This window comes from Patagioenas fasciata, chromosome 25, assembly GCF_037038585.1.
Source record: "Patagioenas fasciata isolate bPatFas1 chromosome 25, bPatFas1.hap1, whole genome shotgun sequence".
Classification (NCBI taxonomy): domain Eukaryota; kingdom Metazoa; phylum Chordata; class Aves; order Columbiformes; family Columbidae; genus Patagioenas; species Patagioenas fasciata.
The window spans coordinates 3,186,510-3,200,361 of NC_092544.1; the positions used below are offsets into that span (position 1 = coordinate 3,186,510).

The 13,852-nt window shown below is 50.6% G+C and overlaps 1 protein-coding gene across 2 annotated transcripts in view; it reads left to right on the forward strand.

The window, feature by feature from the left end:
* The window catches only part of CSMD2 (CUB and Sushi multiple domains 2), a 237,730-nt gene that overhangs the window by 171,671 nt on the left and 52,207 nt on the right, over nucleotides 1-13,852 (forward strand). For both annotated transcript variants that reach the window (XM_065857095.2, XM_071799063.1), the window contains 8 exons: nucleotides 1,018-1,131; nucleotides 1,260-1,355; nucleotides 3,333-3,536; nucleotides 3,951-4,075; nucleotides 7,384-7,480; nucleotides 8,352-8,456; nucleotides 13,127-13,245; nucleotides 13,334-13,403. In XM_065857095.2, the coding sequence (XP_065713167.2) occupies nucleotides 1,018-1,131; nucleotides 1,260-1,355; nucleotides 3,333-3,536; nucleotides 3,951-4,075; nucleotides 7,384-7,480; nucleotides 8,352-8,456; nucleotides 13,127-13,245; nucleotides 13,334-13,403 (930 nt within the window). The remainder of the gene's footprint in view (nucleotides 1-1,017; nucleotides 1,132-1,259; nucleotides 1,356-3,332; nucleotides 3,537-3,950; nucleotides 4,076-7,383; nucleotides 7,481-8,351; nucleotides 8,457-13,126; nucleotides 13,246-13,333; nucleotides 13,404-13,852) is intronic.

Consider the following 13,852-nt stretch of genomic DNA (forward strand, 5'->3'; position numbering starts at 1 on the left):
TTAGTTTCTCTTCTCCACCTGCCACCTTTCAACAGCTTCATTATAAACAAGCAGGAAACCATTAGCAGTGAACGTTCTGCATTTCCCATCCGCTTCCCTTCTCGGGTTCTGTGTGCAGTGGGTATCGGGCTGTGCTGGCATCGCTTGTTCAGCGTTCCCAGCATCACAGCGGTGCTGGAAACCCAAAAGTGAGGGAAACAAATGTCGTAGCTCGGTGGATGATGAATTTCACAGCGAGAGACCTCTCAGCTTGTGAATCCGCAACTGGGCACTTAGAACTTGAGAATGCGAAGCTAGGGGAAGGAGACGAAGGGGAGAAAAAAATCTAAGTGCAGATTAGGGAGGGAAAAGGCGCTTGTTATATTTTGAAAAATAAAGATAAATAACTAAAGTCTCTTTGCTCGAGCTAAAAAATGCACCGATCCTCTCATTATCATTTTCTCCCTTTTGTAAGCTCTGCTTGCTCCTGGGTGCATTTCAACGTACGCGGTGAGACCCAGAGCGCTGCGCAGCCCCTCGTTAGCAGCCTCTGTACACAGGCTTAGGACCATTAATAAAACCGTGAGCACCGTCTCTCCCGAGCAGTCATCCTCGCTGACCAGAGGAGTTCAACCGAGGGATTAAATTCTTCAGGACGGGGATTGTTATTTGGTTCAGGTTTTGCACAACGCCTAACCCAACGAGGAGCCCGCTTCATGACAGAGGTTCAATAGAACTAATAAATAATAATTATCAGTTGGTGAAATTATATACCTTGTGTTCCGTAGGCAGGCAAAGGGGATGATTCATTTAAAAATCCCTTTCGGCCTATGAATCAGTGTTAAAGCGCCCTGGCAAGCGAACACGGGGGAGGCTGCTTGCTGCGGCTGTTATGCCGGCTTTGTGGATAAATAAAGGGCTCCCATCTTCCCGGGCTGTCAGTCAGGCCCTTTTTATCTTTGCCAAGCTCCTGCAATGAAAGCAGCCGCGCTGGGCGGCGTGGGGCCGCCCGTCCCACCGCGCTCCCTCTCTCCGCAGTGGTTTTCGGGCAATTCGCCTTCTTCCAGACGGCGCTCAACGACATCATCGAGGTCCACGACGGCCCCAACCAGCACTCGCGGCTCCTCAGCTCCCTCTCGGGCTCTCACACAGGTAGGGATGCTGTCCCTGTCGCTGATGGGAGAAAGGCAAGTTAAAAATACAACCCGCGGTTAACAAATGCGTTGGTGCAGCTCATGCTGTAATTCTGTCTCTCCCGTTTTATCTTTCTCCTCATCTAGGTGAATCTTTACCGCTCGCTACCACCAACCAGATTCTCATCAAGTTTAGTTCCAAGGGTCAATCTACAGCCAAAGGTTTCCATTTTGTCTACCAAGGTGAGTACAGTTGTGTTCTGGAGTTGTCCCCGGATAACAGTCAAAAGTACGGCGATGGTTTGAAGTGTCCTGAACTGCTTTTGGCACCCATGGGTCCCCGCACACTATCTGAGCAGGAAATCCCACAGGAGGTTATTTTGGTAGCAGTGAACTTGCAAGGCTGTCTGGCTCCTGTAGGTACTTTGTATTCAGCACTTCCATTTTCACTCGGTCTCAACCCTCACACGTCCCAGGGTTGGTATCAGAAGTATCTCCTTGAATCACGCCCCGAGTACACAGTGAGTTGCTGAGATTTATCCCCCAGCAATGTTTCCCGCTGGCGTTTTAGCACATTTCTCGGTGTAAGCAGCCGAGCGCTCGTCTGGCAGCTCTGAAATCCTCCCTCTCCGTGTGTTGTACGTTCAGCTCTCCTGCTGCCAAACTTTTGCCCCTTGATCCTTCAGTAACAGCTTGCATCGCATGGGCGAGTCCCGCCTCGAGATTTTAAAGCAGTAAATCGAAAGCGATGCACACAACAGTGGGAAAACAGAAGGGCTTTCTCACCCCCGCTCTTTGCGGAGTTCTCGGGGGTTCAGCCGAGCTTTCACACGCACGTTACGGGAAAGTGGGGGCAACCTGGGCCTTCTGTGGGGGCGAAGTGAAGCACGGTTTGGATTTCACACTACCCAGAGACCCGTTGTCTTGAATTTCTGCCTAATCGTTGTAAAACAACTGCAGTTCTGATAGTAATCTGTAAAGATTTTGGCAAAGCAAAGATGAAATCACTGACGGTTCCCTCCTGCATGCTGATGACGAGCTGTGCTCTCTTCAGTGCCATTAAACACTAATAAATTGTAAAGCAGCTCGGTGAAAAATATAAATTGATTTCCTCCTCAGCAATAGGAATTTCTTTGACTTGTTTTTCCCCTTGTTTACCTGTCAGCCTCTCCATTTCTTTCTCTGACTGTTGTTTCCAGTATTGAACAGGAACGCAGGCAATTTCAACAGCTGGCAGTGCGGCATCACAACTTCAATTCCCCTTGTCTTTCTTTTTGCATTTTCTCATCACGAAGAAGATTGTTTAAAAGCGCTGTCCTTTCTAGTAATGAGACCAAGTGAAGCTGAGAAGCCTAATGTGTTTCCCACTGAAGCTCCAGCATTACGTGGCCAACCAACTTTTTGGAAAGTCACTGCTGAGTGCCTTGGTCACTATTTAGAAGTGACCTTTCTGATGTGATAATGAGTGTCCTGAAGGCAAACAGTCTCATCTTAGAAAGCACACGTGGTTTGTAATGGCCTAGCTGGTTTTATTTCGAGCATCGCTTGGGTCAACAGAAGTTTTTGGAGTATTAGAGATGGTGCAGAGGAGGCGATGGAGCTGGTGAGGGGCTGGAGCACAAGTGTGATGGGAGTGGCTGAGGGACCTGGGGGTTCAGCTGGAGAACAGGAGCTGAGGGGAGACCTTCTGATCTCTGAACTGCCTGAAAGGAGCTTGGAGCATGGAGGGTGTTGGTCTCTTCTCCTGAGTAACAAGTGATAGGATGAGAGGAAACGGCCTCAAGTTGCACCAGGGGAGGTTGAGGTTGGATTTAGGAACAATTTCTTCCCCAAAGGGCTGTGGGGCATTGGAACAGGCTGCCCAGGGCAGTGCTGGAGTCACCTCACATCCCTGGAGGGGTTTAAAAGCCATTTAGATGTTTTAGGGACATGGTTTAGTGCTAGAGTTGGGTTAGTTTAGGTTATGTTTGGACTCGATGATCCTGAGGGTCTCTTCCAACTGAAATGATTCTATGATTGTGAGTGAAATATTTTTCTTCTCAGTGGTTGTGTTTGAACTCCTCCTCTCTTTGAGATTTAGCTATAATCAGATCCCTATGTTGTTTCTAACAGACCTTTAACTTGGCACTTAACGCTTCCAAAACGCTTGTTCTAACCATTTCTTTTTCGCTGTTTTCTTTTCACTTTGCAATTACGCGCTCCCCCCGTCTGTGTGACCAGCGGTTCCCCGGACCAGCGCCACGCAGTGCAGCTCGGTGCCGGAGCCGCGGCACGGCCGGCGCTTGGGCAGCGACTTCGCGGTGGGAGCCGTGGTCCGGTTCGAGTGCGGCCCCGGCTACGCGCTGCAGGGCTCCCGCAGCATCCAGTGCCTCACCATGCCCGGGGCGCTGGCGCAGTGGAACGCATCGGTGCCCACCTGCGTGGGTATGTGTCCTTGGGTCCCCGGGGGAGGAGAGAGAAGCCAGACCTGCCTGGGAAGAGGGGCGGTTAACCCCAAATGTCAGGGTTGCTTTTGGTCCAATATTGGGTGATGGGATCTGTGACAGCGTCTATAATAAATTAGATCTGTCCCAAAGCTGTTCTCGCTGCCTTTGGAGGAAAGCGGTTCCTAAAGAATGAGTCTCATGGACTGATACACCCAGTGTTGCCCACACCCCAGGGCTGTGCGCCGCTCGTGTTAGAAGTTACATGAGTTACTGAAAAGGGGATTATTCGTACAAATCTCATCCTTAAATCGTGAGCCAATTGTTTGCTTTCTTGTCGGCGGACAGATGTTTTAAAGATGTTCAGCATCAGGCCAAGTCTTTCCGTCTTCACGCGTTTCTTGGCTCGTTTCAGTGCCGTGCGGTGGCAATTTGACGGAGCGCAAAGGGACCATCCTGTCCCCCGGGTTCCCGGAGCCGTACCTGAACAGCCTCAACTGCGTCTGGAAGATAACGGTGCCCGAAGGAGCCGGGATCCAGGTACAGTTCCAGCAGCTGTGGCTGCAGCCTGAGCTCGAGAGGAAAGCACTGAGTATCTGGTGCATTTAAAGGCCACGTGTTATGGAGTTGGAGATGGGTTGAAGGTGTAATTTTCTGGAGTCAGATACATACACCATGACTGGGTAATATTTCACTGGAATTTTGCCTCCTGGCAGCACTCGCTGTGGGAAATGAGCTTGGAACTGCGTGGCTCTTCTGGCGTAGTGAAATAATTGTGGAATTTGGGGTGTATATCTTTATACCACTGAATTATGCAAGGTTGAAAGGGGTGTAAGCCACCCCATGGCAGAGCTGTGTGGATTCGTTGTGCCAGCGGAGTTGCAGCGGTGTGGTTGTACAATTACAGCTTGGCTGCTCATTGTCTCCAGGTAAATGAGCTCTCTCTTCAGGTCTTTTTGTGGCCCTTATCATTCCTCTGCAGAAATAGCCCTGCGATCGAGAGGACGTTGAGAACTAAGCCCAACATCTGAGACCGAACCGTAGATAAAGTTCCATTCAGCGCGTGTGTCCCTCATCCCCACAGAACCCATCTCACCACGCGTTAGTGACATCGGGTGACACACGGGAGATGGATTTTGTAACAGGTTCATTCGTCCCACAGGCCTCATTATCACAGGGTTTCTTTCTTCTTTACACCACTTTGCCTGCGAGGGTTTTGTTCATTAAGTGCTTTTATTTCCCCATCGTGTGCTTGGCTGATAGACCCGGAGTGGGTTCCTCCCCCTGCAGCACCTGCAGTTGTGTTGTTCGCAGTGGTTTTATTGCAACATCAGCTCTGCTTTGCTGGGTGATGGTTCTGCTCCCCCAGACCCAGATTCTTACCTGGTACCATCATCGTAACTCAAACCACAACCTGAACCCAGGTCTGGGATGGGGGCAGAGCTGGGGGGACCAGCACCGGGGGCAAAACAGCACAAGCCTGGGGTAGTATTAATATTTTGAGCTGTCTGCCAGGCTTTTGCTGTGTCCAGTCCAACAAATTCCGCTCTCCTCTTTGTTTTAGAAGCCGTTTAAAATAGCGTTTTCAAAAGCTTCAGAGCGCGCCATCAATTCCTTCCTGTTCGTCTGAAATTGTAGCCGTTCTCAAAAGCCCCAAATGACCGGAGGATCCATTTAGCTCAACCAAACGTCTGAGCAATTGAGGCAGTTTGCAACTTGCTCGGGACTCCTGGGATGGGGAGGTGATAATTCACTTAATTTTTAAGGCAGCGTAAATAGATGTGTATTCTGCAGGGCCGTGTGCTGCATGCAAACCCTCGATGCCGCTTCACAGCCCGCAGAGCTGTTCTTGCACATCTGCGGAGCTGGGAGGAAAGCGGGTGTTGCAGGGAGCTGTTAAAAGCCTGTCTGTATTCCTAAGTATGTGTTTTTCACCTCTTTGGTTGTGCAAACACAGCTCACATTGGGAAGTGTAATGGTAAAGGGTTTTACAGGTTCGATGGTTTTGTTTGGATGGGGTTTTTTGTTTGGTTAGGATTTGTTTGGTTTGGGTTTTTCTTACCCCTTCCCTGCTGGATGTGACCTCTTGGGACAGAAATCGCTATTTTGGGGTATAACACATTGTGCAAGCAAACAAGTGTGTCCAAGGCTGAGCTCTAACGCTGCCCAAGCCCTAAGTTCGGTTCGCAGGTGTGGAGTGGGAAGTTTTGGTGCAGCTCAGGACCGTGGTCCTGCGGGACCCTTTGGTCGATGTGCCAAGGGACCCGGTCCCATACGCACAGTCCAGTTGTGGGGTAACGTCTTCCCTTGGCAACAAACCAAACCGGCTTGTGATGCTCCAAGTCTTGCGTGTGGGGAAGAAGGAATAGTGAAGAAGGAATAGCGAAAGGTGTTGACCCCAGAAATACATCAGAAATAAAGCCCTGGGGCCGGAGCTGCGGTGGAGCAGCCCCGAGGCCGGTGATGGGCACAGAGCTGGACCTGCTCACCCGCTTCTGCCTGTACCATGTTCTCTGTTATTAGTTACTAATTTAAGCATCAGTTTGCCCTCATTTTGTACAACAATTAAAGGTTAAACAACTGTAAATCAGAGGAGGGAGGTGAAATTAGAGCTTTCTTGGTAGCGGCGGGTCGCTAGCAGGATTTTTATGTAATCAGGGTACGAGCTGGCACTTCTGCCGTGAATTATTCATTCCCGTAGCAAACCTTCCTGAGCGAATTAATTTATATACATGGCAGTAAATAGATGCGGATCCCTTGTGAATCCGCATGTCAGACTAGAATTAGGACCTTAAAAATGTTTATTCCGCTAAGTTGCGCGGGGAGGGAGAATAAATAATTGAGCGAATGTTAGAGCAAACAGAATGCACATTCTCAGGTTATCTTTCAATCGTGTAAATCACAATAGGGGTGGAATTATGCAGGGTGGGGGTATGCGTGTGCATACGTGTGCATGCGTGTGCATACGTGTGCATACATGTGCGAGCACTCCAGGTTTGCAGGGCATGGGAATCATGATGTTCAGTAACCATGTTCTGCCGAGCTCATTGCTCCAGGACGTAGTTTTGTTAAGTTGAGATCAGAAGTGTTGGGCTTAGCAGAAAACCTCCATCCAAAGAGACCTCAAAGAGCCAGGCTGCTCAGCGCACTTGATCTACAGCACAGCTTATTTTTCTTAATGGGACACCGAATACTTTGAACTCCCAGTATTTCAGAATAAAGGCAGAATCCGTTTTAATGGTAATCAAGGAAAACAAATCTGTGCAATTACATGGAGATTTTTGCTCAAGCGTAAGAGCTGCTTTTCAGCATAAACGCGGATTTATCAGATCTCGTGGTGTTCCTCATCTGAGGGTTGCATTGATGTTCTGACTGATGGAGTCGAGTGACTTCTAAAGCCTCAAACCAGCACACAAAGGTGGGAAATCACAACTTGAGTGATTGACTGAAAGCTGAGGGACAAGGCAGTTGCAGCAAACTTCGTTGGATTAGAAGCCTTTGTGGTTTAACGAGGGTTTCTTTGCTTTCGTATGAAAGTGTTGCAAAAGTCTTCAGGGATTTTTCAAAACGGGGGAAAAAGGGTCGAATTCTCAGCTGCTGCAGATTTGCTGTGAGGTGACCGGAGCTTTGTTTGGAGGTTCGGAGTTTGCTGGAAAACAGCCCAAAAGGTGCTGATCAAAGGCAATAGGTCTGCAAAGTTGTGCCAGTGCATTAACACGGATAATTAGCAGTGCTGACTTCAAGCCCTGGGACGTGTTGCTAACTTTATTAATGGCCCTTTCATTGATGTTATTCTGGTTTATTAGCACGATTGCAGGAGTTGTACTGTTACTGTTTTTTCTCTGCAGATCCAGGTGATCAGTTTTGTTACGGAGCAGAACTGGGATTCCTTGGAAGTGTTTGATGGAGGAGATAACACAGCCACCATGCTGGGGAGTTTCTCTGGTAGGTGTTCAGCATCCTGGTCAGAGAGGCCCGTCAGCATGTGCTTAATTCCTGTTTACATCAGCTGGACTTCAGCACCTACAGAAAATAAAGCATATGCTTAAGTGCTTGAAAAACTTGGGATGGATTTATGTCCTTAAAGGCAATCACGTGCTGTGTTGAACCAGGAATTTGACTGTTGTCCTCCTGCAGAAAATGTGGATAAACAGCTATAAACACAGGTGCTACTGAGCTGTGCAGGGTGATCCCAGCGCAGCTTAACCAAACCTGACCCGTTTGCACCAAAATGGGTGAAGGGCCTCAGCACACCCTTTGTTTTGCTCTGCTTTTAGCAGAGCTGGGAGCAGCAAACAGCCCATGAGCACTGTAATGCATTCAACTGGCAGAGCCCCTTGCAAACCGGTGGCCCCAATTCTTGCTTATTGAATCAACAAACGTGTTCCAAGCGCTTTGAGGTTGGTCAGAAGGGTTGTGCGTGAAGCCCAGCGCTGCTGTTAGGACAGAACTGCTTGGACCTGCGGCTGCAGCAGCTCCCGGGGAACGAGCAGCAGGAATCTGGAGCTCGCGGGAGACCCGCGCTCCACCCACGCCGTTTCCCATCGCCCCTTCCCTTCTTGATGCCTTGAGTCTGTCTGGGCTGTAAGTGGTAAAACTTCACAGGCTGGAATTCATCAGTAGACTCTGAAAAGGCCATTGCGGGGAGGCCTTGGGTATTTCTCAATTGGCCTCATTAGAACCTGATCAAAACCAACAGAGCTTGTTAAGTTAAAGGACTTTGTGTTCTCAGCTTCTTCTGCAGCTAATCTCCGAGGACACGGAGGAGGAAGAAAGAATCCTCTTCAGTATCTTTGTGCACCTCTTGTTTTCCCAGGGACTACAGTGCCTGCGTTGCTGAACAGCACTTCAAACCAGCTCTATCTGCATTTCTATTCGGATATCAGCGTCTCTGCGGCTGGCTTTCACCTGGAATACAAAAGTAAGAGCAATTCAGCCTTGATCTCGCAGTTCCTCTGAGCGATGGGGAGATGGTTACGGAGCCGTTGCCTTGCAGAAGTGGAAGCCGTGTAGTGGGGAGGGGGCAGCGAGCTGGAAGGCTCGTGCGTGTGTGATTCCCGATCTCAGGGTGCAGAGAGTGTGAAACGGAGAATGGATGCGGCGGAGGAGACGTGGGGTCACGGGGTGACCCCCATCCGGCTGCTCATGTACTTTTGTAGCACCTCTTTGGCTTTTCTGTTGTAGCGCAGGAGGAGTTGCGGAGGCCAAAGTATTAAAAATTGATGGAGAGTTGGCTTGTTGAGCACAGCGCTGTAATCTTTGCTCGGGAAGTGCCTGGAATGGTGCTTGCCAGAGGCTGGGAGGGACTGCCTGTTCCTTGCAGCCTTTCCTGGGCGTTTGATATTGGTCATTGCTGGGAACAGTGTGCAGGGCTGGACTGATTTCACAGGATAATTCTGGTTGGAAGGGACCTCGGAGGTCATCTCATCGAACCTCCTGCTGAAAGCGAAGTCGGATATGAGGCAGAACTCGGTTACTCACGCATCTTTGTGCAGTCTGTGCTCGAAAACCTCCCAGAACGGAGACTGCACAGCCTGCGTTGTGTTGGATGGTTCAGTGTGTTCACCCATTATGGTTTATACCAAGCAGGATGGCAGCGCTTTGCTTCCAGCAGATTTCACACAAGGCTGCATTCAGTTCTTGGGTGTACAGACCCAAGAACATCATTATATACAATGATACACAGAGATGATACTTAAAAAAATAAACCCCAGTGGTAAGAGAACAGACCTAAATCGGGAAGATGTGTCAGGGAAGAGTCTCTTGGGAAAGGGCTGCCAGGTTTGAACAAGGACGCCAAGAATCCGTTCTCCCCCATGTCTGTGTTTTGATTCCTGCTATTGGAGCCGATGGGCTCAGGAAAGGTGGGTTACAGCAGCGGTGCCCGTTAGCTCACCCGTGCACCAAGGGCTTGAATAATTCGCATCTAGTCCAGCAGCAGCACAGCACACAAGCAGGTGCAGAATAGCAGCTCTCTGCTCTGTTCAGCCCATCTAAATGGGGTGTTTAGCTAGCAGTCGGGAAAGCAAGCGGGTTTGTGCGTTTGCGGTGTGCTAAAGATGCGGGTGCAACAGGGCCAGGGGCCAGCCTGGTGTTCGGGTGGCTCTGGGGGGCCGGTTGATGCATGGGGACGGGCTGGTTAAGGCATGGGGATGGGCTGGTTAAGGCATGGGGATGGGCTGGTTAAGGTGTGGGGATGGGCTGGTTAATGCGTGGGGATGGGCTGGTTAAGGCATGGGGATGGGCTGGTTAATGCGTGGGGATGGACTGGTTAAAGCATGGGGATGGACTGGTTAAAGCGTGGGGATGGGCTGGTTAAAGCGTGGGGATGGGCTGGTTAAGGCGTGGGGATGGGCTGGTTAAGGCATGGGGATGGACTGGTTAAGGCATGGGGACGGGCTGGTTAAGGCATGGGGGTGGACTGGTTAAGGCATGGAGATGGCCTGGTTAATGCGTGGGGATGGGCTGGTTAAGGCATGGAGATGGCCTGGTTAATGCGTGGGGATGGGCTGGTTAATGCGTGGGGATGGGCTGGTTAATGCATGGGGATGGGCTGGTTAAGGCATGGAGATGGCCTGGTTAATGCGTGGGGATGGGCTGGTTAAGGCATGGAGATGGCCTGGTTAATGCGTGGGGATGGGCTGGTTAATGCGTGGGGATGGGCTGGTTAAGGCATGGAGATGGCCTGGTTAATGCGTGGGGATGGGCTGGTTAATGCGTGGGGATGGGCTGGTTAAGGCATGGGGATGGGCTGGTTAAGGCATGGGGATGGGCTGGTTAAGGCATGGAGATGGCCTGGTTAATGCGTGGGGATGGGCTGGTTAATGCATGGGGATGGGCTGGTTAAGGCATGGGGATGGGCTGGTTAAGGCATGGAGATGGCCTGGTTAATGCGTGGGGATGGGCTGGTTAATGCGTGGGGATGGGCTGGTTAATGCGTGGGGATGGGCTGGTTAATGCGTGGGGACGGGCTGGTTAATGCGTGGGGACGGGCTGGTTAATGCGTGGGGATGGGCTGGTTAATGCGTGGGGATGGGCTGGTTAATGCGTGGGGACGGGCTGGTTAATGCGTGGGGACGGGCTGGTTAATGCGTGGGGACGGGCTGGTTAATGCGTGGGGACGGGCTGGTTAATGCGTGGGGACGGGCTGGTTAATGCGTGGGGACGGGCTGGTTAATGCGTGGGGACGGGCTGGTTAATGCGTGGGGACGGGCTGGTTAATGCGTGGGGACGGGCTGGTTAATGCGTGGGGACGGGCTGGTTAATGCGTGGGGACGGGCTGGTTAATGCGTGGGGACGGGCTGGTTAATGCGTGGGGATGGGCTGGTTAATGCGTGGGGACGGGCTGGTTAATGCGTGGGGACGGGCTGGTTAATGCGTGGGGATGGGCTGGTTAATGCGTGGGGACGGGCTGGTTAATGCGTGGGGATGGGCTGGTTAATGCGTGGGGACGGGCTGGTTAATGCGTGGGGACGGGCTGGTTAATGCATGGGGACGGGCTGGTTAATGCGTGGGGACGGGCTGGTTAATGCATGGGGACGGGCTGGTTAATGCGTGGGGATGGGCTGGTTAATGCGTGGGTCCGTTCTGGCTCCGCTCCACGCTGGGAGCTGCAGAGCGATGTGCTGGCGCTGCTGTGTCTGTCCACACAATCTTCCTCGGGCGATGCACACGTAATTGTTTCTCGCTGGACACCGTGTCTGGTAATCAGTTCCGATCACAGGTCGTGTGTTCAGAGCCAACCGATGTTCTGTTTATTTTTTCCAAAGCAGCAAATAGATTTGAAAGTGCGTTCCTGTTTGTAAAATGTCCACAGCAATGGCACAGCTGTTTGACTCCATTGTGCTTTTAGAGGTACAGCTAATTCTACACTCGCCAGGTTTTACTGGGTTTGCAGGTTGAAACCTTGCATGTTAACGTATCCAGCAAGATTACAGCAACCAACAAGACTGGGGAGAGAAAGCGCGCCCCAGATTGTTCTTTAGAAGGTGGTAAAATGGATGTTGTTTTAGAAATTCTCCTGCTGCGACTTTCTCTTCTCCTTTTTTGTTTCAATCAATACATTCTTTGAGGATCTTATTACCCTATTGCAACAGTCATGTTTAGGTTTTTCGTGAGGCTTGGGATTATCAGACTTGTTTGGTTTCTTTGCCGAGAAAATTAATAGGTGTTGATTTCCAGGGCGGCTGGAAATAAGACATTCTTTGCTTTGCTTGTACAATTGGAATCTGACAGCTCCGAGCCCCAGGTTCTGTCTTTGTTCAGTCAGAGGTGCTGCAAGGAGGTTTTGAGAGCCGAGCCGAGCCGCCAGAGCTTCTCCTCCCCATTCTCCCTCGCTGGATTCCTCAAGCAAAGCTCTTATCTCTACAGGCTCCAAAGCCAAAGCGCAGCAAGAACAATTTAAGATGGAGTGAAACTCGGTGCCCACTGATGTGGATGGGAAGTTATTTAAAGCTATTTTCTCTGTTGTCTCTCTGAAGGTCAAGCAATGCAGTCACGTGTAGGGAGGACGGCACGTTTTCTTGCTGGGAAGCGTGACTCGGGTTCCAGGAGCAGACTCAGCATCTCATCTCTTCTATTTTTCATCCGCTTTGGGCTCAGCCTGGAGTTAAAACCAAGCCTTGCAGCGATGCAGGACGTTTATCTTCTCATGGCAGGAGGTGCCTGCAAGCCCTGGGCTTGGTTTTATTTGTCTCCGTGTGGTGTTGCAGGAGGAAGAGGGGGTGACACGTGTGTAAAGGGGGGCGCATCACCCAATTAATGGGCTTTGCAGTAGGATATTCCCAGTTGTAAATGTAGCTCGGATTGAAATGGGATCGAGGGAAGTTTTCGCAGGCTGTTCTGCAGGCATCGGCGAGGAACGGCCGCACTTATATCTCATGGTAAACTCAGTCTGATTGAAGATGGGAAGAACAGGGCTGGAGAATTAAACCGTGCTGCTAGTGGTGGACTTGGCAGTTCTAGATTAACGCTTGGACTTGATGATCTTACAGGTCTTTTCCAACCTAAACTATTCTATGCTATGCAAAGACGTGTTTTCAGGGTGAAGGCAATGAACGGGAATACTGAGGGATTAACGGCACGGACTCTCAATGCGGGTGAACCAAGAGACCCTTTATTTGCACAAGGCACTTATATTTATAGTTAGTAGCTGTTGTACGTGCGTTGAACTTTCTGTTTTAATTGGCGTAAGCCTGCTGTTATCTTCAAGTTATCTTGCGATTGGTTTACTTCACCTTGCACCCGCTCTGGCAGTTTGGCCAACACATTGTGAATACCTTTTCTTGGACAAAAACCTTCTGGTTTCTCATTCTGTTTTGGTCAAAGTCGTTTGGGTAACTCAAGATGACTGTGAGATACTCCACAGAGCACCTGTGGATGCTGGATGTACCCTGTCCCATGGGAATACTGTGTGATCGGGGCGTCTTTATAGGGGATCCAAAGACCACGGGGCTTTCCCATCCGGTGTCTGTGGTGGAGGTGGTTGGTGAATGGGGGAATGGGATGGAAGGAAGGTGTTTATTCCCATTCCCGCTGGTGTTCATTCCCATTCCCGTCCCTGCAGCACTCATCTACCTTTTGCCTTCGCAGCTGTCGGTCTGTCCAGCTGCCCGGAGCCCCCGGTCCCTGGGAACGGCCTGAAGATTGGCGAGCGCTATTTAGTGAACGACGTCGTGTCCTTCCAGTGTGAACCAGGCTACGCACTTCAGGTACTGATTATTGTCTAACAGAAAGGACGAGAGCAAACAGCTGGGACACAGGGAGACCAAACCCCATGTCGTCTTGTCCTTCCTCCAGGGCCACTCTCACATCTCCTGCATGCCGGGTACCGTCCGCCGCTGGAATTACCCACCGCCGCTTTGCATCGGTACGGCCCTTCTTCTTCCTCACCTAGCAGATATTAATAACGCTTTTCTAACGTGGATACAGTATAAAATGTAAAACACAAAAGAGGTTTTGTACTTCAAAGGGAAAACCTAAAACTTCACGCTGACAGCAGCTTGGGTTTGTGGGTTGAGGGGTTTTTTCCACCTTAAGCAAAGGTCTTAAGACCGGTTTGTTTTTTATGAAACGCAGCTTGATACCACTAAAACCGCATCTTTCCTGGAGGCTATCAAGGTCCCAGGATGTCCAGTTGGTGCTTTTCTGTCCCCACTTGCTGTGTGGCAGGGCCGGTGTGACCAGCGGGTGACAGGTCCCAGCTCTTTGTCCCCGGCAGCGCTGCCGAGCGGGGCTGCTGGGAAAAGGAGCAAACGCTTGATTTCCCCCGGAAAAGCACTGAGCTGTAGGAGAAGAGGGCGAGAGAACTCACAGGAG